Source organism: Salmo salar, chromosome ssa13 (assembly GCF_905237065.1).
Source record: "Salmo salar chromosome ssa13, Ssal_v3.1, whole genome shotgun sequence".
Classification (NCBI taxonomy): Eukaryota; Metazoa; Chordata; class Actinopteri; order Salmoniformes; family Salmonidae; genus Salmo; species Salmo salar.
This window is the reverse complement of record NC_059454.1, coordinates 99,688,503-99,710,525: the sequence shown is the minus strand read 5'-3', so window position 1 is coordinate 99,710,525 and position 22,023 is coordinate 99,688,503. Positions and strand designations below refer to the sequence as shown.

Below are 22,023 nucleotides of genomic sequence, written 5' to 3'. Positions count from 1 at the left end.
CTCTTTGCACTTCAAAATAAATCTCAGCTCTGTTAAAAATACAGTTATTATCTCATTATTGATTTGATTTACTTACTTATTTAAGCAATTTTGGGGGTTTTTGCATCATTTTGTAATGTTGGTGTTGCATATTACTCTATTTTAATGTTACTCTTTAAATTAAATAGATTTTCTTGACTGTACTTTTGACAGAGCTGAGATTTATTTCTCCGGACCTGTTAGCAGGAAGATTAGAATGCTGTGAACGAAGAGTTTGTGAGTTCAAATCCCATGTGAAGACATGTTGAATACTAATTACTGTATAAATGAACATGCACAATGTAATCTTGTGTGTCAAATATGTCAGTTGAAAACAGTGTCTGTTAAAATACTGTGTGTAACTAGTTCCACAGGCCTTTTTTCTTAGGTACGATGCCAAAATAATGAGACAAATTGAGCAAACAATTAATTTTAAGTTGACTGAACTTTTGCAGAAGTTTTCTCATGTTTGGGCCAACAATTTTTTTTTCAATGACAAAAAGTTGACAAATCTATAAAAAGGCTGTGGAACCAATAATATTTAGTTGAAATCAGTTGTGAAAAGGGAATCCTGTTTTCGCCTGCCGTCGGTGGTATTTTGAGTTGGGATTTAGGCAACTGAGGTCCTCTTGTTGCAACTGTTCTGCGATTTAGAAGCAGAGCTGCACAGTGGTATGAAAACCACAGCCACCAGTCTACCATACAGTGGTTTATTCATCATGTCCACTCATTACACACATTCCCTCCAGCTGTGTCTCAAAGGAATACTGAGAACAGGTCTCAGAGCAGTGTCTGAGGTCAGACAGTTCATTTGGGTACTTGGGAAGTCTGGCTCAAGCAGGTCCTGAGAACAGCACAAATGTTATGTGATTGTGTGCCATGCATTCAAGAGAGTTAAAAGTCAAACTGTTCAAATAGCCTAAGGTTTTTTTTTGCCCTCGGGACTAGTTTGCTCTCGGCAAAGTGTTATATAATGGTTGCATCACCAAGAAGAGCTGGAAAAAAATATTGAGTTTTGTCAACCAGTGCATTGGAGTGACTTCGCCTCACAAGCCTACCTACCTCATGGTAGCCTATAGCCTCGCTGTAGCCTCGGTGTAGCCTTGCTGTAGCCTATAGCCTAGGTGTAGCCTTGCTGTAGCCTATAGCCTCGGTGTAGCCTTGCTGTAGCCTATAGTCTCGCTGTAGCCTCTATGTGCAAACTATGGCCTCCGCCAAGAGGTCTAGACCATTATAGCACACTTGATCTATGCCACAGGTGTGCGCTTGCCCTGTAGTTGTAGGGTCGCTGGTTCAAGACCTCTCAATTGCTAAACTGGTGGCAGCTCTTTCCATAGGACAGCTGTTGGACCAGTGAAAAAGGTGTCTCTGATCACCTGTCACCTTGACAATAACTGCTTTCATAAAAACCCAAATATCCATTTTAATGGTCAAGACGCTGACCTAAAGGCACTTCAGCTGAGTAAGGACAGCAAGTTTCTTCAACAGATTGTAAATAATTCACCATAATTGCATAAGTGAATTAACCCGAGGACTGAACGGCCCAGTCAGCACTGTGTAGGCAGTATTTCAGTCAGAGACCATAATGTAATGGAAGGAGCTGACTGAGCAAGCGCTATGCCTATGGTATTTCAGAGGTTTGTTTAACACAAAATTCCTCTACTTTGTCAAACCTCTTTTAATTCAAAGGATCAATTTCAGTTTAGCATTTGGTCAAATCAAGCTCAAACTAGTTTCCCCTGTTTGACATACTGCAATAGCAACTCTCTCAAAATATTCTTAAAAATACATTGTTTACATGAAATGCTTTTTTCCAAAAGATAATAGGTGGAAAAACATCAACTCTATGGGGGAGGGAGAAGTGCTGTAGCATACAATCTATAGCTGAGGATGTAGACTATATGTGAGTCTATGGCGACATCATGTGGTATAAAGGATATCACTGGAATAAAGTGCAAAGGCATTAGTGTTACCTTGTTAGTTTTTACACCCATCAAGTGGAAATTATTCAATTATTTGACATCAACATGATTTGTTATAATAACATCTCGGGAGCCTTCTCTTTATGTAACTACAACAAGGCCCTTATGTAACCTAAAAAACAATCAAATCTATAGACACAGGCTTGGATGTGTGCTGACTGTTGACTATCATAATCAAAGTCGAAGAGCTTGCCAATTTTCAAGGAAAACAAAATGATTGTGATTAAATGCAAAGAGGTGCACAGGCAATGAGGAGTGAGACTTAGCTATAGTGAATTAGCTATGGTGAAAATACTATCTATCCTATGGGCTTTTCTTTTAGCATACTAATGGCACACTGGGGAGTGGCACTGACTTGATTGTTCCATAACATAACATCATAACACTTCACAATAACTATCAGACTGTAAACAGACAGCAAAGGATTTAATCATTATTGTGCATTTTAAGGCATATAAAACAAAATATAAAAAATAGCCATACGCCTCAAAATATGTATTTCGAAAATATAAGCCACTCATGTCTATTCATTAGAAAAAAAGCAATATTGTCATTGTAGTGCAGAAGTTTAGAATATAGACAGTATTGTGTTGTAGAGCAGAAGTTTAGAATATAGACAGTATTGTGTTGTAGTGCAGAAGTTTAGAATATAGACAGTATTGTGTTGTAGTGCAGAAGTTTAGAATATAGACAGTATTGTGTTGTAGTGCAGAAGTTTAGAATATAGACAGTATTGCATTGTAGTGCAGAAGTTTAGAATAGACAGCTAGATAAGAACAGTCTTTATGGGTTAGGAGCAGGAAGCTGCTCTAGAATGTAGAATTATGTATTTTAGAATGTCTAGGAAGCTTTAAAGTTGTGGAAGACTTCGGCCGCCTCAAGCCAGCTCCTGAAGCAGGCCAGGCCCTGGTCCCGGATCTGTTTCCTGCCTTTGTCTGTGATCACGTCTCCATTCTCCTTCACAATCACCAGCTTGGGGACTGCTGTGATTTTGTACCTGTTCTTGAGATCACTGGGAAGGGAAAGTGGAACAACACAGGGCACAATCAGGTCTTTATCCCCACATGGCTCATACCAGCCAAAAATAACACATTCACTTTTTATGAAGGCACAAAGGATTGTGTCAGTCACAAAAACAAATTATGAGAGGGATGTTGCAGGGTAGCTACACACGTTTCTCATAATTGATAGGCCAATTATCAATCAAATGGGTGGGAATAACAATTTCAGAACACATGTTCTACAACAGTGGTTCCCAACCAGGGGTTCTAGGACCTGGGGGTACTTGGCCTATCCACATGGGGTACTTAAGAAGACTCATGAGACCATAGGCCTACTGCTATATTGCACATGAGGGGGTATTTCAGGGGTACTCCGGGCAGAGCAAAATTCAGTTGGTCGTACAGTAACCGAAAAAGGTTGGGAACCACTGTTCTACAACATAAAATCCTGGCCCCAATGTGTCAGAGCATACCGTAGGCTAGCCTTGCAGAATTCCAATCACTTTGTCTAATCAGGCACGCAGAGACCTTGCCCTATTTTTAAACCTAATCCCTCAAAGGGTGACCTATAAACCTTTTAAAAAGCCCGTAGCCTACAGTTAGCCTACTGTGCTATGGGATAGGATACAAACCGTGGGGAAAAGCATATACGATCAGTTCAGCCATTATGTATGTAGACATGTTTGTGTCACTAGGCTATTTACAATAACTCAAATAGGAATAGGCTACAAGAAAGAACCTAAGTCCTAAGAATTTACTGTTTGTATTGATCCGTCCATGGCAGGGCCAGCCAGTCCCCGTGCATGTCATGATAATATTCCACCATATCATCACTTGACTTGTCAGAAGATATGAAAACTATTTCGAACTGTGCAGGTGGCTCGCTCTCCTCGACAAGTTCCGTGTAAAAATCGCATAGAATAGGGGTGAAATCTCGACAAGGCGGGCACCAGCCGGCAGAAAAATATATTCCTACTACTTTATTCTTGAGAGTTTCTTCTGGATCAATAAGATCCCCTTCTTTATTGAGCAGAGTTTTCCCAACAAAAACCTCCACCATGGTCGAATCGAACAGTTCTAGTTATATACAGCCATGCGCAGCACTAACGACCTAGGCAACTGTAGTCAAAACCAATTTAGGACGGTTACAGTTGTAGCAGTTGCTCGCGGTGAACCGTTACTAACCAAGACGTGAAATCACTCGTAGAAGTGCAAAACGGTCATAATTTTCATTATTCAATCACTATATAGAGAGTTACTATCACCTTACAAACTGTCATAACTTGGTCATAACGAACGGTGTCGACTGCTGTAGAGCTGGTTACTGTTGGTTGGCTAAAACAAACTGCCAGTTTGATTGACATCTCACGTGGCCAATCAGTGTCCTCAGTCCTCTACGTAACTATTTAAATGTACAATCAGTAATATTTACACAATGCAAATAGCCTCATGTCTTTATACCTGCTGAACACTGTGTATGTGACGAATACATTTGATTGAGGGGAGTGATCTTCTGTACGAGAAATACCTATGTCTGGCATCTTTAAAAGCAGAAAAACCATAAGGAAAGAAACCACCACACAACCTCACATTACGTTTTATTTTTTCAAATGTTATAAGGATACTTACATAACAATTATAAAAAGTACAGATTTAAGTAACATGTTTTTAAATGCTTTACACCCCTAAAGAAAATCAAATCACCTCTATACATTGTTCAGAGTAATAACAAATTACCAGTTCAAATAGAAGCCATTGAAGTTGACGCCAACAAACATGAAGAATCAACTATACACTATTTTACAAGTTAGGAAAGAGCAACATCATCTAAAAGGGACCATATACAGTAAATCATAGTTTTCAATCTTATTTTAAACTGATTTAAGAGTAACTTTGAGAAATGAAAACCCGAATGATATTTTCTCTTTAAAGTGTCTATGTACATTGTTTAATCTTCTGATATGTAACTAAGATGTGCTACCTACCTTGCACACCCATGCATATACTTACACCCCATACATATATCTATATACATACACATACACACACGTATATGTATATATATATACACACATATATATATACATACATACACACATATACATATCTACATATATATCTATATATATATATATGCTGTATAAACATCCCCCTACCAATTTTATAAGGCCTTTTTCTTTGAGTTCATGTTTTCCTTGTGGCACTCAAAAGAGATACATATAAAAAATATTTACGGACAACATCGGTATTGTATGTGAAAGATATGATCCCTCAAATGCTGTGTAACACTGGCATCATGTGGCCGTTCTATTGGCCCCTCATACAACCCCAGTGAGTTTCATCCTATAGCAGAGCAGAGTCAAAAATGTAATACAAAAAACAACTTTGCTTTTCTTTAGAAATGCAAAACAGGAAAATAAAAAAGGGAGTGTCACAACAGGTAACACAATGAAGATAACCTGCTAAATGACTTAAATGTAAATGTAAATAACCTCATAGAAAAAGTTAAAAACGACAGATGCATGTGTGTATCTCACACTAACTTCCACTTACAGTTCTACTGTTTCCGCTACTCATGCAAAAATAATGGACTATTTTCATATTCTTTTTTTATTTATTTTATCCCAAAATGAACCAACATCAAACACAGTGTGAAATGCCAATCCATCAAACACTTTAAATTATTTTCCTGAAGGTGACATCTTGCATAAAACACAAGTCAGTTTGCGGTTTGGAATACAACAGGATACTAAGATACTTGTGTTTATCTTCTTAGATACAGAGAGGTTTATACGGTACCTTTTGGGGTCTTCAAATTATGAGCCTCATTATAACCGATACACATAATCTCCCAGGTTTTCATTTCTAAAGCTACCATTCAGCCATACAGTCATCAAAGAAAGAAAAAGTTATAAAATGTAAAAAAAAAAAACGAATGGGCTTTATATGTCTCTGCAGGCACTTCAGCTGAAGATGGAGTGGTTTATCTAATCGCAAATCAGTCACAACACAGCACATCTGTTCTGTTACTACACAGGCTAATGAAAATATCAGTACTATACTACCTCTTCAGAGACTGGGTATAAACACTGCTAAAGGTCAAGAAGGGCATGGAGAAAGAGTAGTAAGGCAGAGGAGTGTAGAGGGGGGGGTTACAGTCACATGAACACTAAACGTTACTACAGTAATGAACAACATCTGTATGTCAGAGGTTCTAGAGTGTTTCTCTGACAACTATTGTAACATTCCAAAGGGGCCTACTAGGGGCATCTGGTGAATGTTGTTTTGTTACACACCCGCCCACACACAGAGAAAGCCAGAAACTGCTATTACATTTTAACTACATTATTATAGGCTTTAAATAATGGCGGGAAACAGCTCATCTCAACAAAATAAGGCAAATAAAAATCTAATTGAGGCTAGTAACCTTTCCTTGAGTACAATATTACATGCACTCTATAAAGTGGGTGTTGCATTTAAAGTTTTGAATACTTGTTGTGAATTAACAGTTGTGTGAAGATTTTAGAAACACTTTAGTATTGTTGTAATGGTACTGCTGAATTTAGAACACTTTTGAAGAGCTGGTGTGGAGTTTTAGTTCCCAAATACTTTGCAGTGCTTTCACCATACTGTCTTTATTTTTTTAAAGGCATGATAAAACAGTTTACTAAAAGGTTACTATGCCAATTAAACAGAAAGTCTGTTTAACACAAATACAGAGATGAAGATGTCTCTAAATAACGTATAACAATGAAAGTAAAAAATAAACAAAAATACAAACTATGCTTGATCCCCCCCCAAAAAAGGTAAACATATGACTACAGGAACGATAATAACCAACATAAGTATTATCTGAATAATTAAAATAATTATTGCTGTTATTATGATTGGATAATGAATGATAAGGGTCGAGGGCTTTGGCAAGGCCTAATGAACAAACTGAGTCTCAGGACTACAGATTAACGTTCTCACTGGTCAACCATTCTGAATAGTGTTTGTTGAGATGATCAACATATAATTATTATTAAAGGCAAAACTTATAAAGACAACTGCGTAAATGTTTTCTGAGTAGATTCTTTGAAATTAGTGCGTACGATAAAACTGCAAATATCGGCATCAGTATTTAACTATCATTATATATGAATATACATGAACAAGTTCTTGGGGGAAAAAACGAAGAAACATTTCAATTACAACAATGGTCATGTCCCTCACAAAACTTCAACAAATGCCTTTGCTCACTGCATATGTTGTCGTGTATCTTTTAACATTACAAACAAACAAATATAATCATAGTCAAGGATTGAACAATTCTCTGAGATGGAAACTAACCCATATAGTAATTCACTTTAAAAGGTCGCACTTAATATGCAGTGTTCAAATAACGCTGATATCTTTTTCCCGTCCCTCCCCTTACAAAGGGATCTATGTAACAAATCCTTAAGATCTTTACTCTGATAGGGGATAGCCAGTTGCAATAGTCTTCTCAGCCAACAAGTGGCCAATAACTCAGTTGCACAGTGACCCCTCCCCCCTTCTCTCTCTTCTGACTAGATTCAAGAACACTAGATGCTTTAGTAGCAATCCAAAGGCTTCGGTGAAATATCCAATCTAGCTGTCCGTCTGTCGCATCTCAAAGAAGCTGTTGCACGAAACGCTCGAGATATATTTAAGAAAAGTTGGTGGATAAGGTAAGGTTCCATGTGGTGATGATGACCATCGTCTTTCCTGCATCCATCATTAACTCCCCAGACAGACCTCCTGTCCTCTAGGCCCAGCGACCTTTTCACACTACCGTGCCGACCTGAACCAAACTGTACCACCTCTAACATATTTTCGCATAGTCTTTTCAGCTATGGTGGATGTACGTGTAACCAGGCCAGCCCAGTACAGCTCGATTCGGCTCAGTAGTGTGAAAAGGCCAAAGGGTAAAAGGTCGCCTTAGGAGGTCTTGACAAGGTCGTAGACGTAGATGTGGAAGTCGTCATCGAACTTGATGAAGTAGACTGAGGGTTTGGCATCCACCTGGTGGATAACCATGCCAGTTCGTTTGGAGCCGTCCTCTTTAGCGTACTCCACCTGTTTCCCCACCAGACTGTCCACTACCTCCCCTGGCTCCCGCTCTGCAGGCGGAGTGTCATCTGGGAGAGAAGAAAACACATAAGCTTACCAATTAATTTATTTGCCTTTATTTAAGGTTAGTCCAATTGAGATCAAATCAACAGGCAGAGACAACACAGAAACAGGTTTATTGTGGCCTGTCAATGTCAGGTTAAATGAATCCCTAGACTAGCAGAAGAACTGGTGGACCTTTATACTTTGTTCCCCATAGGAATAAAGAGGACTATGTAAAGTAAGTTTACCATAACAATGATGATAGCTTTAATCATTAAGGGAGAACATCAAAGAGTAGGCTATTGTCCTTATTAAGAGAAGCCAGACCATCCGGAGAGAATTGGACCTGCAAACTTCCCACCTGTCCCTAACAGGACCCCTTAATTTCTTTGAAAGTCAATACCATACGCGATTTGGATCCGAGGTGTACCAAATCCGACCCGAAACATGTCATAGATGAGAGAGGCCCGGGTCCAAGTACAATTGGGTCTGTATCGGACCAAAATGGATCCGAAAGATAAGAAAATGCTGCTTTATTGCCGCGCAGCCAGCGAAATTGTTTTGACATGTCTGGCAGTGAAGTTTCACATGTGAATTTTCTGTTGTATCTAAAATAATGGATTTGTCTGCTCTACAGCTTAGTATTTTCATAATGGCATCACTATAGGTAGATGGAGAATGTTATGAGGTTCTCTGAAATGTTTTCTTTATTTCCATTGAAGGAGAATATTTTAATGTGATGTTAGCCTGTCAGTCTGAGAGCAGCACATAATTCTACCTAATATTCTGTATTATTTTACTGTGTGTATTGTGCAACATCAACATTTTGCCTATTTAACTGATTTGTTAAAAATTTACTTAGACTCAATGCTTTGACCAGCAGCAAGCTTCAAATTAAAAATCAATTTGAATAGGCTACGGAAAGATGGAGGCTATAAAATGGAGTCTCTAATCTGCATTTCCAGATGATTTTCACATTGGGATGAGGTATTTGGTATTTTATTAGGATCCCCATTAGCTGTTGCAAAAGCAGCAGCTACTCTTCCTGGGGTCCAACTGTTAAGTATTTTAAACATTTTCACATTGGGATTAGGGGGTCTACACTGCTTAGAATTTTATACATTTTCAGAATTTGGTTTTCGGTCTACACTGCTTAGTATTTTAAACATTTTCACATTGGGATTTGGTCTACACTACTTAGTATTTTAAACATTTTCACATTGGGATTTGGTCTACACTACTTAGTATTTTAAACATTTTCACATTGGGATTTGGTCTACACTGCTTAGTATTTTAAACATTTTCACATTGGGATTTGGTCTACACTACTTAGTATTTTAAACATTTTCACATTGGGATTTGGTCTACACTACTTAGTATTTCAAACATTTTCACATTGGGATTTGGTCTACACTACTTAGTATTTTGTTATAAGAACACTATAGTTGGATGGAGAGATCTGTTTACCTCTCAGATTTTAGTATTACCCTACCTGCATAACATATTATAAGCTTTGTAATAAGATAGAGTCTCATACATGCTGTCGGCTTTAACCAAAGTTTTACCGTACTCACTGGAGTCAGGCATGATCCTCAGGTCTCCCTCCTTGTAGTCGTCTAGGAGCTGGTACATGTACAGAACGGGGTCTTTCTCGTAGGTGATGAAAAACCAGGTGTTCATGATGGGGGCTCGGGCCAGAACCATGCCCCTCCACTCGTCTTTAGTCCCGTCCTCCGTTTCAAACATATGCTCTACAGCCTTCCCTATCATCGTGTCGGCCAGGTTGACGTCGCTGCTGCGCGTGGAGGCTATAACAGGTCAACAAAAATATGGGACAGGGAGAGTATATGGTTGGTAAGTGATGCCAACGATCACTTCAATTACAATTCATATTTCTAGCTCGGACAAATCTTAGAGACATTCACCTATGAACATAGAAGACCATCACAGCACAAAAAGAAGCTTGTCTATGATAGAGGTTTATCCGCATTGTGTGATCACTAGTCAGTAAATCAATATGTTGAGATAACGTTGACGCTGTATATACAGTGCATTTGGAAAGTATTCAGAGCCCTTGAGTTTTTCCAAATTTTGTTAAGTTAAAGCCTTATTCTAAAATTTATGAAAATATTTTTTTTCATCAATCTACACACAATAACCCAAAATGAGAAAGCGTAAAAAATAACTTATTTACATAAGTATTCAGAACCTTTGCTATGAGACCCGACATTGAGCTCAGGTGCATCCTGTTTCCATTGATCATCCCTGAGATGTTTCTACAACTGGATTGGGTACACCTGTAGTAAATTCAATTGATTACACATGATTTGGAAAGGCACACACCTTTCTATATAAAGGTACCACAGTTGACAGTGCACGTCAGAGCAAAAACCAAGCCATAAGGTTGAAGGAATTGTCCGTAGAGCTCCGAGACAGGACTGTGTCGAGGTACAGATCTGGGGAAGGGTACCAAAACATTTCTGCAGAGTTGAAAGTCCCCAAGAACACAGTGACCTTAATCATTCTTAAATGGAAGAAGTTTGGAACCACCAAGATTCTTCCTAGAGCTGGCCACCCGGCCAAACTTTGCAATCAGGGGAGAAGGGCCTTGGTCAGGGAGGTGACCAAGAACCCAATGGTCACTCTCACAGAGCTACAAAGTTCCTCTGTGGAGATGGGATAATCTTCCAGAAGGACAACCATCTCTGCAGCACTACACCAATCAGGCCTTTATGGTAGAGTAGCCAGACGAAAGCCACTCCTCAGTAAAATGCACATGACAGTCCGCTTGGAGTTTGCCAAAATGCACTTAAAGGACTCTCATACAAGATTCTCTGGTCTGATGAAACCAAGATTGGTTTCATTTGGCCTGAATGCCACGTCTGGAGGAAACCTGGCACAATCCATACAGTGAAGCGTGGTGGTGGCAGCATCATGCTGTGTAGATGTTTTTCAGCGCCAGGGACTGGGAGACTAGTCAGGATCGAGGGAAAGATGAACGGAGCAAAGTACAGAGAGACTCTTGATGAAAACCTGCCCCAGAGTGCTCAGGACCTAAGACTGGGGCGAAGGTTCACCTTCCAACAGGACAAAGACCCTAAGCATACAGCCAAGACAATGCAGGAGTGGCTTCGGGACAAGTCTCTGAATGTCCTTGAGTGGCCCAGCCAGAGCCCAGAGAGACCTGAAAATAGCTGTGCAGCGACGCTCCCCATCCAACCTGACAGAGCTTCATAGGTTCTGCAGAGAAGAATGGGTGAAACTCCCAAAATACAGGTGTGCCAAGCTTGTAGCATCATACCCAAGAAGACTCAAATCAAATCAAATTGTATTGGTCACATACACATGGTTAGTCGATGTTAATGCGAGTGTAGCGAAATGCTTGAGGCTCGAGGCTGTAATCGCTGCCAAAGGAGCTTCAACAAAGTACTAAGTAAAGGGTCTGAATACTTATGTAAATGTGATACATCAAATGTTAGTTTTTTTTACAAATTTGCAAAAATATCTAAAAACCTGTTTTTGCTTTGTCATTGATGAGAGAAAAACATGTAATCAATTTTAGAATAAGGCTGTAATTATACAAAATGTGTAAAAAGTCAAAGGGTCTGAATACTGTCCGAATGCACAATACACCAAGGCCATACCTGTCACGTCCTGACCAGTAATAGGGGTTATTTGTTATTATAGTTTGGTCAGGACGTGGCAGGGGGTGTTTGTTTCATGTGGTTTGGGCTATGTATTTAGGTAGAGGGGTATTTGTTTTATATGGTTCGGGGTGTGTGTGTGTATGTAGAGGGGTGTTGGATTTATGTGTTCCGGGGTTTTTGGTTTATGTTCTTGTTTTGTATTCTAGGGTTTCTATGTTGTGTATTTCTTTGTTGGCCTGGTGTGGCTCTCAATCAGGAACAGCTGTACATCGTTGTTTCTGATTGAGAGTCATACTTAGGGAGCCTGTTTTCCACCTGTCCCTTTGTGGGAGATTGGTTTTGCACTGCTGTGTATAGCCTGCGAAACTGTTGTACTGTCGTTCTTTGTTTATTGTTTTTTCGTGTTCAACTATAAATAAAATAATGATGAGCACGCAACCCGCTGCGCCTTGGTCTTTACCCTACGACACCCGTGACAATACCTTGACGGTCAGGGAGCACCTCAAGTCCCTGCACCCTCTCATCTTTATGTAGCTCCAGGCCGTAGACACAGTCGAAGCCGTCGTACTTGATGAGGTAAAGCGAGGGGTTGACGGGCACCTGGTCCAGCACCATGCCTTTCCACAGCGACTGAGACGCAGTGCTCCCCTCCTTCCAGATGTGCTGGATACGACAGCCCACCATGTTTCGGCGCGGCGCAGACGACGACACCGCCTTGTTGGGGCCCATGCTGTTCTTGTGTTTCCTGTACGGTTCAGATTGCAGCCAATGAGAAGAGAGGGATTCGGGAAACAAATGTCCACATAGCCAATGAAAAGGGGGAAAACCTTTGATAACTGGCTGTCAGTCCTTCACAGTACAGTAGCTTCTAGATAAGTCTGGTATTACAGTATATCAAATGGAATAAAATACACTATATAAACAAAAGTATGTGGACACTCCTTCAAATTAGTGGATTCGACCATTTCAGCCACACCCGTTGCTGTATAAAAACGAGCACACAGCCATGCAATCTCCATATGGAAACATTGGCAGTAGAATGGCCTAACTGAAGAGCTCAGTGACTTTCAACGTGGCACCGTCATCGGATACCACCTTTCCAACAAGTCAGTTCAACACATTTCTTCCCTGCTAGAGCTGCCCTGGTCAACTGTAAGTGCTGTTATTGTGAAGTGGAAACGTCTAGGAGCAACAATGGCTCAGACGCGAAGTGGTAGGCCACACAAGCTCACAGAATGGGACCACCGAGTGCTGAAGCACGTAACGCATAAAGAAGGAACGCATAAAGAAGGTCTGTCCTCGGTTGCAACACTCAGTACCGAGTTCCAAACTGCCTCTGGAAGCAACTTCAGCACAAGAACTGTTCGTCTGGAGCTTCATGAAATGGATTTCCATGGCCAAGCAGCTGCACACAAGCCTAAGATCACCATGCGCAATGTCAAGCGTCAGCTGAAGTGGTATAAAGCTTGCCGGAATTGGACTCTGGAGCAGTAGAAACGTGTTCTCTGGAGTGATGAATCATGCTTCACCATCTGGTAGTCCGACGGACGAATCTGGGTTTGGCGAATGCCAGGAGAACCCTACCTGCCTGAATGCATAGTGCAAACTGTAAAGTTTGGTGGAGAAGGAATATTGGTCTTAGTCTAGGCCCCTTAGAGTTCTAGTGAAGGAAAATCTTAACACAACAGCATACAATGACACTGTAGACGATTCTGTGCTTCCAACTTAGTGGCAACAGTTAGGTGAGGCCCTTTCCTGTTTCAGCATGACAATGCCCCTGTGCACAAAGTGAGGTCCATACAGAAATGGTTTGTCGAGATCGGTGTGGAAGAACTTGACTGGCCTGCACAAAGCCCTGACCTCAACCCCATCGAACACCTTTGGGATGAATTGGAATGCCGACTGCGAACCTGGCCTAATCACCCAACATCAGTGCCCAACCTCACTAATGCTTGTGGCTGAATGGAAGCAAGTCGCCGCAGCAATGTTCCGACATCTAGTAGAAAGCTTTCTCAGAAGAGTGGTGGCTGTTATAGCAGCAAAGGGGATATCAACTCCATATTAATGCCCATGACTTTGGAATGAGATGTTCAACAGGCACGTGTCCACATACTTTTGGTCATGTGGTGTATGTAGGCCAAAGCAATGTATTACAGACAAGATCTGCTTTCTTTCCTTCCCTTGACCTGTCTACAGGAGTCCCTTAAAGATTGTGTTCTTTCAAGTGTGAATATAGCCCTGACCATGGTAGTCTACCTACACAGCTGATACTAACCCTGACCATGGTAGTGTCCCTACACAGCTGCTACTAACCCTGTATTAACTTCAGCAGGCCACTTAAGACCAGTATCTGATATCAGGTATTCAGCATGGCACTACTAGACTTAATCATTTACTTATCTTAGCAAGCACAACTGATGTTCCCTACCTGGGAAAACTAAGCAGACAGCAGATGGTTTTAGCCTAGCCTGAAACCAGCTTTAATGTAATACAACTACACGACATGTACACATTTAGAACAGTTGAATGCCTACATTGGCACAATCACAAAGCTAAGGTAAGTGCAGTGCATAAGGATTCCTGGCTTACTTGTGGGAGTCCTTTTTCTTCATGTTTGAAGAAACACCCGTGTGCCCTTAGATAAAAACAAAAAAAACATCACAAATGTTCTTCTAGTGCAAATGACTGTAGTGAATGTATTGAGTAGCTACTCAACTCTTATCAGTAGGCTAAATGTACCGGATTATATGCGTCACCTGAAAATAACAAGAGCAACCAACAAAGGCTGTCCCCCCCCAAATGGCAGCCTATTCCCTATAGGCCAATTAGAGCACTACGTTTGACTAGAGCCTCTAAAGGCCCTGGTCCAAAGAAGTGCACTATAAAAGGAAACAAAAGTTGTGCACTATAAAGGGAATAGGTGTCCTCCAGGTGTTTCCAACATCACCAGGCAAGCTCTATCCTGGAACCAGCAAGCCAAAAGGAAAAGAGGAGGCCCTCACCAAGAGAATCGGCACGGGGTTGAACGAGCTGGAGAGGATCGTCGATGGCCTATGAGCCCAAAGGAGCGATGGGACTAATTAAGTAAGCAAGTGAGTAATAAAGGGAAAAGGGTGCCATTTGGAATGCCGACAACACATCTATAAAGAGCGCAAATGGGATTTGTACCACAAATGCTCAAATGTCAGCATCTGGAAACAGTGCCAGGGAAACTAAACCAAAGCATGGATTGCTGTCATTCATCGTCCATAGACTGCTTACAGGGTATGGAAAACAATATGTCATTTTCAAATGTAGGTGTACTATCCCTTTAAAAGCCAAACTAACCTGCATCGGCTCTGGATCTCTGGCCGGGCGCACTCTTCCCGAATGGGGTCTTCATTCATCAGGGTATAGAGGAGCAGTCTAGCTGCCAGACTAGGGTGAAAATATCTATGGTACCAGGTCTGGGGTGTAAAAATGCCAACGTAATGAAAACATTAATGATTTATGTTATAGCCCAGAGAGATGGACGATAGCCAGGGAATACATCTGAATAGAAGAGTCAGAGGAAGGTAACAAGTCAGAAAGTGAAAATCTATATATGGCAACCAATTCAGAAAATGGAAACAGGCAGGGAGGGAAAAAAGAAAGTGTCTACCCAGTGCAGGCAGATAACGGGGATAAGGACGGATTATCTTTGATATCCAATCCAAATTGTCCACGGTTGGTTGAGGACTGACTTCGGGGCAGGCCAATGTTTCTGTTCAGGGATGATGATCACATCAGGACTCTGGGTAGACCTGCAAACCAAAAGAAATGCTGATATACATGTGAAGATATTCAGTCACTTTAAAGTCGAATTTTGCGCTTAATCTAAAAAAAGAGGAAAGCTTTGTGTTTGTTTACCTAGCCTATTTCACACCAAAGCAGGCTCCCCAAACATTTGGGCTAAAACATCAAGATGGAAAAAATTATGAACCCCTTCCATCCCACTTGTGTGGGAATGTCAGGATTAAACTAGTCCTGTCCTGTTAGTTCTACTCATAGAATTAGAATGATTCATGAATCAACATGAGAATCAAATCAGCAGCATGACTATCCGGGCTGATTCCTGTAAAACCGCTCACAACACAAACCTTTTCACAAACCACCAGATCAATAATGCCACATCTGCCATCTGTTTATAGTGGACACTGAGGGCTGTTATACTTACTCCTGGAATAAAAAGCACGCTCAATGGAGGATCTCCGTCTAAAAGCGTTATTTTTTTTGTCTAAGAAATGGAATAGGTCTACAGTAGGTTTAATCTGTAGCATGAACAGCACCATCTAGCGGTCAGAACCTGGTAATATCAGGACGTAGGATGGGACATAAACCTAACAGCTTCAATTAATAATCTCTCTGAACAGGGGAATAAAACAATACCAAATTCACTGAGCATACATTACATAGGATGAAGAAACAATTCTGAGCTGCAGCTCCATACTACTTGTCAGACAGAGAACTGATACTGTATACTCGTTGTTGGGGAGGAAACAATTTGCAGAAACAATTTGGGAACAATCTGAGATGGTGGGTTTCGAAGCCCTCTTTCTTGTGCTTTTTGAGGTGGAACGACCCAGTAGCCAAGCTGATCTTTCTCGTTCCTCCACATTATTTAAGTGAAAGACAGAAAATGTGTGGCATTTATGGCAGTTGGGCATGTTGAGCGTGCTCTGCGAATGTTTTTACTGACAATAACCAAAATACAAAGAACTCAAGTACTAATCTTTCTGGTTCCTCTCCTATGCTGGATGAAATGCAGGCAATACTGTACAGTGCCTTCAGAACATATTCATACCCCTTGACTTATTTCACATTTTGTTGTGTTACAGCCTGAATTCTAAATGGTTGAAATATATAATGACAAAGTGAAAACATGTTTTTAGAAATTGTATGCATTGAAAAATAAAACACAGAAATATCTCACTCCAAAGAGTCAATACTTTGTAGAATCACCTTTGGCAGCGATTACAGCTGTTAGTCTTTCTGGGTAAGTCTGGATTGTGCAACATTTGTCCATTATTCAATTAAAAATTCTTCAAGCTCTGCCAAATTCGATGTTGATCATTGCTAGACAACCATTATCAGGTCTTGCCATAGATTGTCAAGTAGATTTAAGTCAAAACTGTAACTCTGCCACTCAGAAACATTCACTGTCTTATTAGTAAACAACTCCAGTGTTAATTTAGCCTTCTGTTTTATGTTATTTTCGTGCTGAAAGGTGAATTCCTCTTCAGGGGTCTGGTGGAAAGCAGACTGAACCAGATTTTCCTCTAGGATTTTGCCTGTGCTAAGCTCCAATCCATGTATTGTTTTATCCTGAAATACTCCCCAGTACTTAATGACTACATGCATACCCATAACATGATGCAGCCACCACTATGCTTGAAAATATGGAGAGTGGTACTCAGTAATGTGTTGTATTTGGCTTTGCCCCAATCATAACACTTTGTATTCAGGACATCAAGTTAATTGCATTGCTACATTTTTTTTCAGTATTACTTTAGTGACTTGTTGCAAGCAGTATGCTGTTGTCTTTGCCTAACAATGTTTGTACCATGTTTGTGCTGCTTCCATGTGTTGCTACCGTGTTATTGTCATGTGTTGCTACTGTGTTATTGTCATGTGTTGCTACCATGTTATTGTCATGTTGTGTTTCTGCCATGTTGTGTTATCATGTTAGGACTCTCTTTATGTTGTGGGTGGTGTCTCTCGTCGTGATGTGTGCTTCGTCCTATTTTTTATTATCCCAGTCCCCATCCCTGCAGGAGGCCATTTGCCCTTTTGGTTGGGGATCATTGTAAATAAGAATTTGTTCTAAATTGACTTGCCTAGTAAAATAAAGGTTTAAATATATACACACACACATATACACATACATACACATACTACCGGTCAAAGGTTTTAGAGCACCTACTTATTTTTACTATTTTCTACATTGTAGAATAATAGTGAAGACATTAAAACTATGAAATAACACATATGGAATCATGTAGTAACCAAAAAAGTGTTAAACAAAATCTAAATATATTTTATATTTGAGATTTTTCAAATAGCCACCCTTTGCCTTGATGACAGCTTTGCACACTCTTGGCATTCTCTCAACCAGCTTCGCCTGGAATGATTTTCCAACAGTCTTGAAGGAGTTCCCACATATGCTGAACACTTGTTGGCTGCTTTTCCTTCACTCTGCGGTCTGACTCATCCCAAACCATCTCAATTTGGTTGAGGACGGGGGATTGTGGAGGCCAGGTCATCTGATGCAGCACTCAATCACTCTGCTTGGTAAAATAGCCCCTACAAAGCCTAGAGGTGTGTTCGGTCATTGTCCTGTTGAAAAACAAATGATAGTCCCACTAAATCCAAACCAGGCGTACCGCTGCAGAATGCTGTGGTAGCCATGCTGGTTAAGTGTGCCTTGAATTCTAAATAAATCACTGACAGTGTCACCAGTAAAGCACCCCCACACCATCACACCTCCTCCTCCATGCTTCATGGTGGGAAATACACATGCAGAGATCATCCGTTCACCCACACCACATCTGATAAGACATGGCGGTTGGAACCAAAAATCTCCAATTTGAAATCCAGACCAAAGGACAACATTTCCACCGGTCTAAGGTCCATTGCTCGTGTTTCTTGGCCCAAGCAAGTCTCTTCTTATTATTGGTGTACTTTCATAGTGGTTTCTTTCCAGCAATTCGACCATGAAGGCCTGATTCACACAGTCTCCTCTGAACAGTTGATGTTGAGAAGTGTCTTACTTGAACTCTGTGAAGCATTTATTTGGACTGCAATTTCTGAGGCTGGTAACTCCAATGAACATATCCTCTGCAGCAGAGGTAACTCTGGGTCTTCCATTCCTGTGGCAGTCCTCATTCCTGTGACGGTTTCATCATTTAGCGCTTGATGGTTTTTGCGACTGCACTTGAAGAAGTTCTTCAAAGTTCTTCACATTTTTCATATTGACTGACCTTCATGTCTTATTTGAGCTGTTCTTGCAATAATATGGACTTTTACCAAATAGGGCCATCTTCTGTATACCCCACCTACCTTGTCACAACAAAAATGATTGGCTCATTAACACATTAAGGAAAGAAATTCCATAAATTAACTTTTAAGGCACATCTGTTAATTGAAATGCATTCCAGGAGACTACCTAATGAAGTTGGTTGAGAGAATGACAAGAGTGTGCAAAGCTGTCATCAGGGCAAAGGGTGGCTATTTGAAAAATATCAAATACAATGTATATTTTGATTTGTTTAATACTTTTTTGGTTATTACATGATTCCATGTGTTATTTCATAGATTTTATGTCTTCACTATTATTCTACAATGTAGAAAACAGTAAAAAATAAAAAATAAACCTTGAATGAGTAGGTGTTCTAAAACATTTGGCCAGTAGTGTATATATATAAAAATACAGGCTTCCTTCAGGTTCCCCTCAGTCAATTAGGTAAGTATTGTGGAGTAACTACAATGTTGTTGATCCATCCTCAGTTCTCTTGATCACAGCCATTTAACTCCAACTGTTTTAAAGTCCACATTGGCCTCATGGTGAAATCCCTGAGCAGTTTTCTTCCTCTCCAGCAACTTAGTTATGAAGGATGCCTGTAACTTTGGAGTGACTGGGTGTATTGAAACACCATCCAAAGTGTAATTAATAACATCACCATGCTCAAAGGGATATTCAATGTCTGTTTCTTTTTTTACCCATCTACCAATAGGTGACCTTCTTTGTGAGGCATTGAAAAACCTTCCTGGTCTTTGTGGTTGAATCTGTGATTGAAATTCACTGCTCGACTGAGGTACCAGATAATTGTATGTGTGGGGTAGAGATGAGGTAGTCATTCAAAATTCATGTTAAACACTATTATTGCAAATTATTATGTGACTTGTTAAGCACATTTTTACTCCTGAACTTATTTAGGCTTGCCATAATAAAGGGGTTGAATACTTATTGACTCAAGACATTTCAGCTTTTCAGCTTTTTTATTAATTAGTAAAAAATAATAAAAACATAAATTCCACTTTGACATTATGGGGTATTGTGTGTAGGCCAGTGATGAAAAAAACTAAATTTAATCCATTTTAAATTCAGGCTGTAAGAACATTTTGAAAAAATTAAGGGGTGCGAAGACTTTCTGAAGGAACTGTATATGGCATTTCTGCATGTAATCTCCGGGAAACCAAAAAAAGACTCCCGACTTGCCCAACGGCAACTGACTTTCAGACCTTAACCTCCTCCCCGAGTAGTTTCAAAAACCTGACTCAAGGCAATAGTGAATTTAAGTTTCAATCACGTGAAACCACATTGTCATAATTCATGTTTGATTAGACTAAGGCAGAATGAATGGCCTCATGCCAACTGTCATCCATTTGTGCAGATATTTTCCAAACACGGAATATTAGCCTAATCAACTTGTAATGCATCTACTTCAGGGGTCTTCAATCTTTTCTTGCCCAGGGACCTCCACCCAGGCAAACCAGCGAACCAGGGACCCCCGTTATGTTAGCAATTTTTTTTGGTACATCTTGTCTTATCATTGGGTGAATGGCAAGGAGTAGTAATCAACATTTTAAAATGAATAGATGTTAGATCGTTTTTTTTTATTATGTTGACCTCCCCACATTATTATTGGAAGAAGTGTAAACTCTAACATAGCCCATAAGATAGAAAGGTAACTCCAAACACATTTTCACTAATAGCAGCTGTTCAGCTGGTTAAACAAAGGTTAGCCATGTTTTGGTCAAGAAATCTTACTTTCTGCGGCTGATACTTGTGGGTGCTTTTTCAAAGTCTATGTCAGATACTCCAGTGAGTGTAATTGACTCCAATGAGTGTAATTTGCTCAATATTAGGAGTTGAGAAATAAAGTTGACATCATAAAAACATGTGTATGCCCCTCTTCTCTACTGTAGGTATGCAATTCAAAATTGGTTTATTCTGTTGTTGCTAGTGATATTCAAATATATATATATATATATCATTCCTTTTTTGAATATTTTCGCCGACCTCTAGGGGGCTGTGCCGTTCACCCCCAGTTGAATACCTCTGGTCTACTTTCTCCTTTGTAAATGCTCAACAGACTGGCATCAAATATAGGATACAAATGAACACATATGATAAATAGCTGTCAGAGTCCCCGCCCCCACCACACTTGACACTGAATTAATAGTCTGTCGGGCAGATGAGTTGATCGTGATTCATGACATTGTGCAGTCAATGTGACCTTTGCTTTGGTTGCTAGATAGGAAGCTTGGGACTGTGTCCACAGACTGAGGAACTCGGCACAATGCCGCAAGATCATTTAACAGTTGTTAGGTTGGACAGATTATGTTACAACAAACGGAAATCCTTGGTAGCTAGCTAGTTACATTGAAGTACAAAAAGTTACCACAGTTTATACGCTAGTAAATGTATCAGTTTAGTTAGCTATGTAAATACAATAATTTGTTGTATTGCACATTTAGCTACAACACTGTTTTCAACTTGTCTTTGGCTGGGCAATCTAACGTTAGTCTTTGAAGCAGTCTAGCCAAATCTGTTGGTGAAACAGATTTTCCTTTACATTTGCTAGCTGGCTAACAAACAAACCAAACGAACTAGATAGCTACCTAGCTAGTTAACTTCGTAACCAGTTCTTCTGAATCAAGTGATTGCTTCATCGATTGAAGACATCCCAACAAAATGTCTTGCAATGTAAGATAAATGCCGTCTGCAACCAGCACCGTACATTAGCTACACTAGTGGTAAGTGTCAGCCATATTTACTATCCCCGCAGAGAAACGGTGCAGTCAAACCAACAGGGACCATACTCTGGCTGACAAGAAACACATTTTCAAATGTAGACAAATGCCTCAAACCAGTCTCCTTTCCACCCCAGTTTTGAAGAGTCATGTTACGCCCGCGCATAGAGACCGTTTTAATTAATGTTTGTGGCTGGCTTCCTGTGTGAGAATAGCTGTTTGTGTTTCGGAATATCTTACCCGCTTTATTGTGAAATTATAGCAAGATATTTTCCTATCCCGCTTTCTCCCCTGTGCCTCAGTCAGTATCCGTTTGATGGCAACCCTGACTACTGCCAAAAACCATCCCCTCCCCTTCCTCTGCCAAAAAGTGTTACAGCACGATAAATAATTGGTGCAATAAATTCTGTCTTCCTGCAAAATAGTGAGTCATTTTGCTTTTCCCGAACCGACAGCTCTGCGCCTGCGCATTTGTTTGACTGCGAC

The 22,023-nt window shown here is 40.2% G+C and overlaps 2 protein-coding genes across 4 annotated transcripts; both read right to left on the bottom strand.

Annotated features, from left to right (window-relative positions):
• Nucleotides 1-2,409: 2,409 nt before the first annotated feature.
• On the bottom strand, nucleotides 2,410-4,341 carry nxnl2 (nucleoredoxin like 2). The gene is made up of 2 exons (XM_014138725.2): nucleotides 3,760-4,341; nucleotides 2,410-3,012 (listed from the first exon to the last, which is right to left on the bottom strand). The coding sequence occupies exons 1-2, from the start codon at nucleotides 4,059-4,061 to the stop codon at nucleotides 2,841-2,843; spliced, it is 474 nt and encodes a 157-aa protein (XP_013994200.1). The 5' UTR covers nucleotides 4,062-4,341; the 3' UTR covers nucleotides 2,410-2,840.
• Nucleotides 4,342-4,586: 245 nt separating this feature from the next.
• Nucleotides 4,587-21,920, bottom strand: spina (spindlin a). 3 transcript variants are annotated; one of them, XM_014138728.2, is made up of 7 exons: nucleotides 21,778-21,920; nucleotides 15,404-15,545; nucleotides 15,091-15,209; nucleotides 14,353-14,398; nucleotides 12,246-12,508; nucleotides 9,691-9,924; nucleotides 4,587-8,142 (listed from the first exon to the last, which is right to left on the bottom strand). In XM_014138728.2, exons 3-7 carry the CDS (start codon nucleotides 15,143-15,145, stop codon nucleotides 7,943-7,945), a joined length of 798 nt encoding a protein of 265 aa, XP_013994203.1. In that variant the 5' UTR covers nucleotides 15,146-15,209; nucleotides 15,404-15,545; nucleotides 21,778-21,920; the 3' UTR covers nucleotides 4,587-7,942. The 3 variants fall into 3 exon arrangements, with proteins under 3 accessions (XP_013994203.1, XP_013994204.1, XP_045548475.1); XM_014138729.2 differs by having other exon boundaries at nucleotides 15,091-15,180; nucleotides 21,778-21,909; XM_045692519.1 differs by having other exon boundaries at nucleotides 15,091-15,545; nucleotides 21,778-21,909.
• Nucleotides 21,921-22,023: the final 103 nt, after the last annotated feature.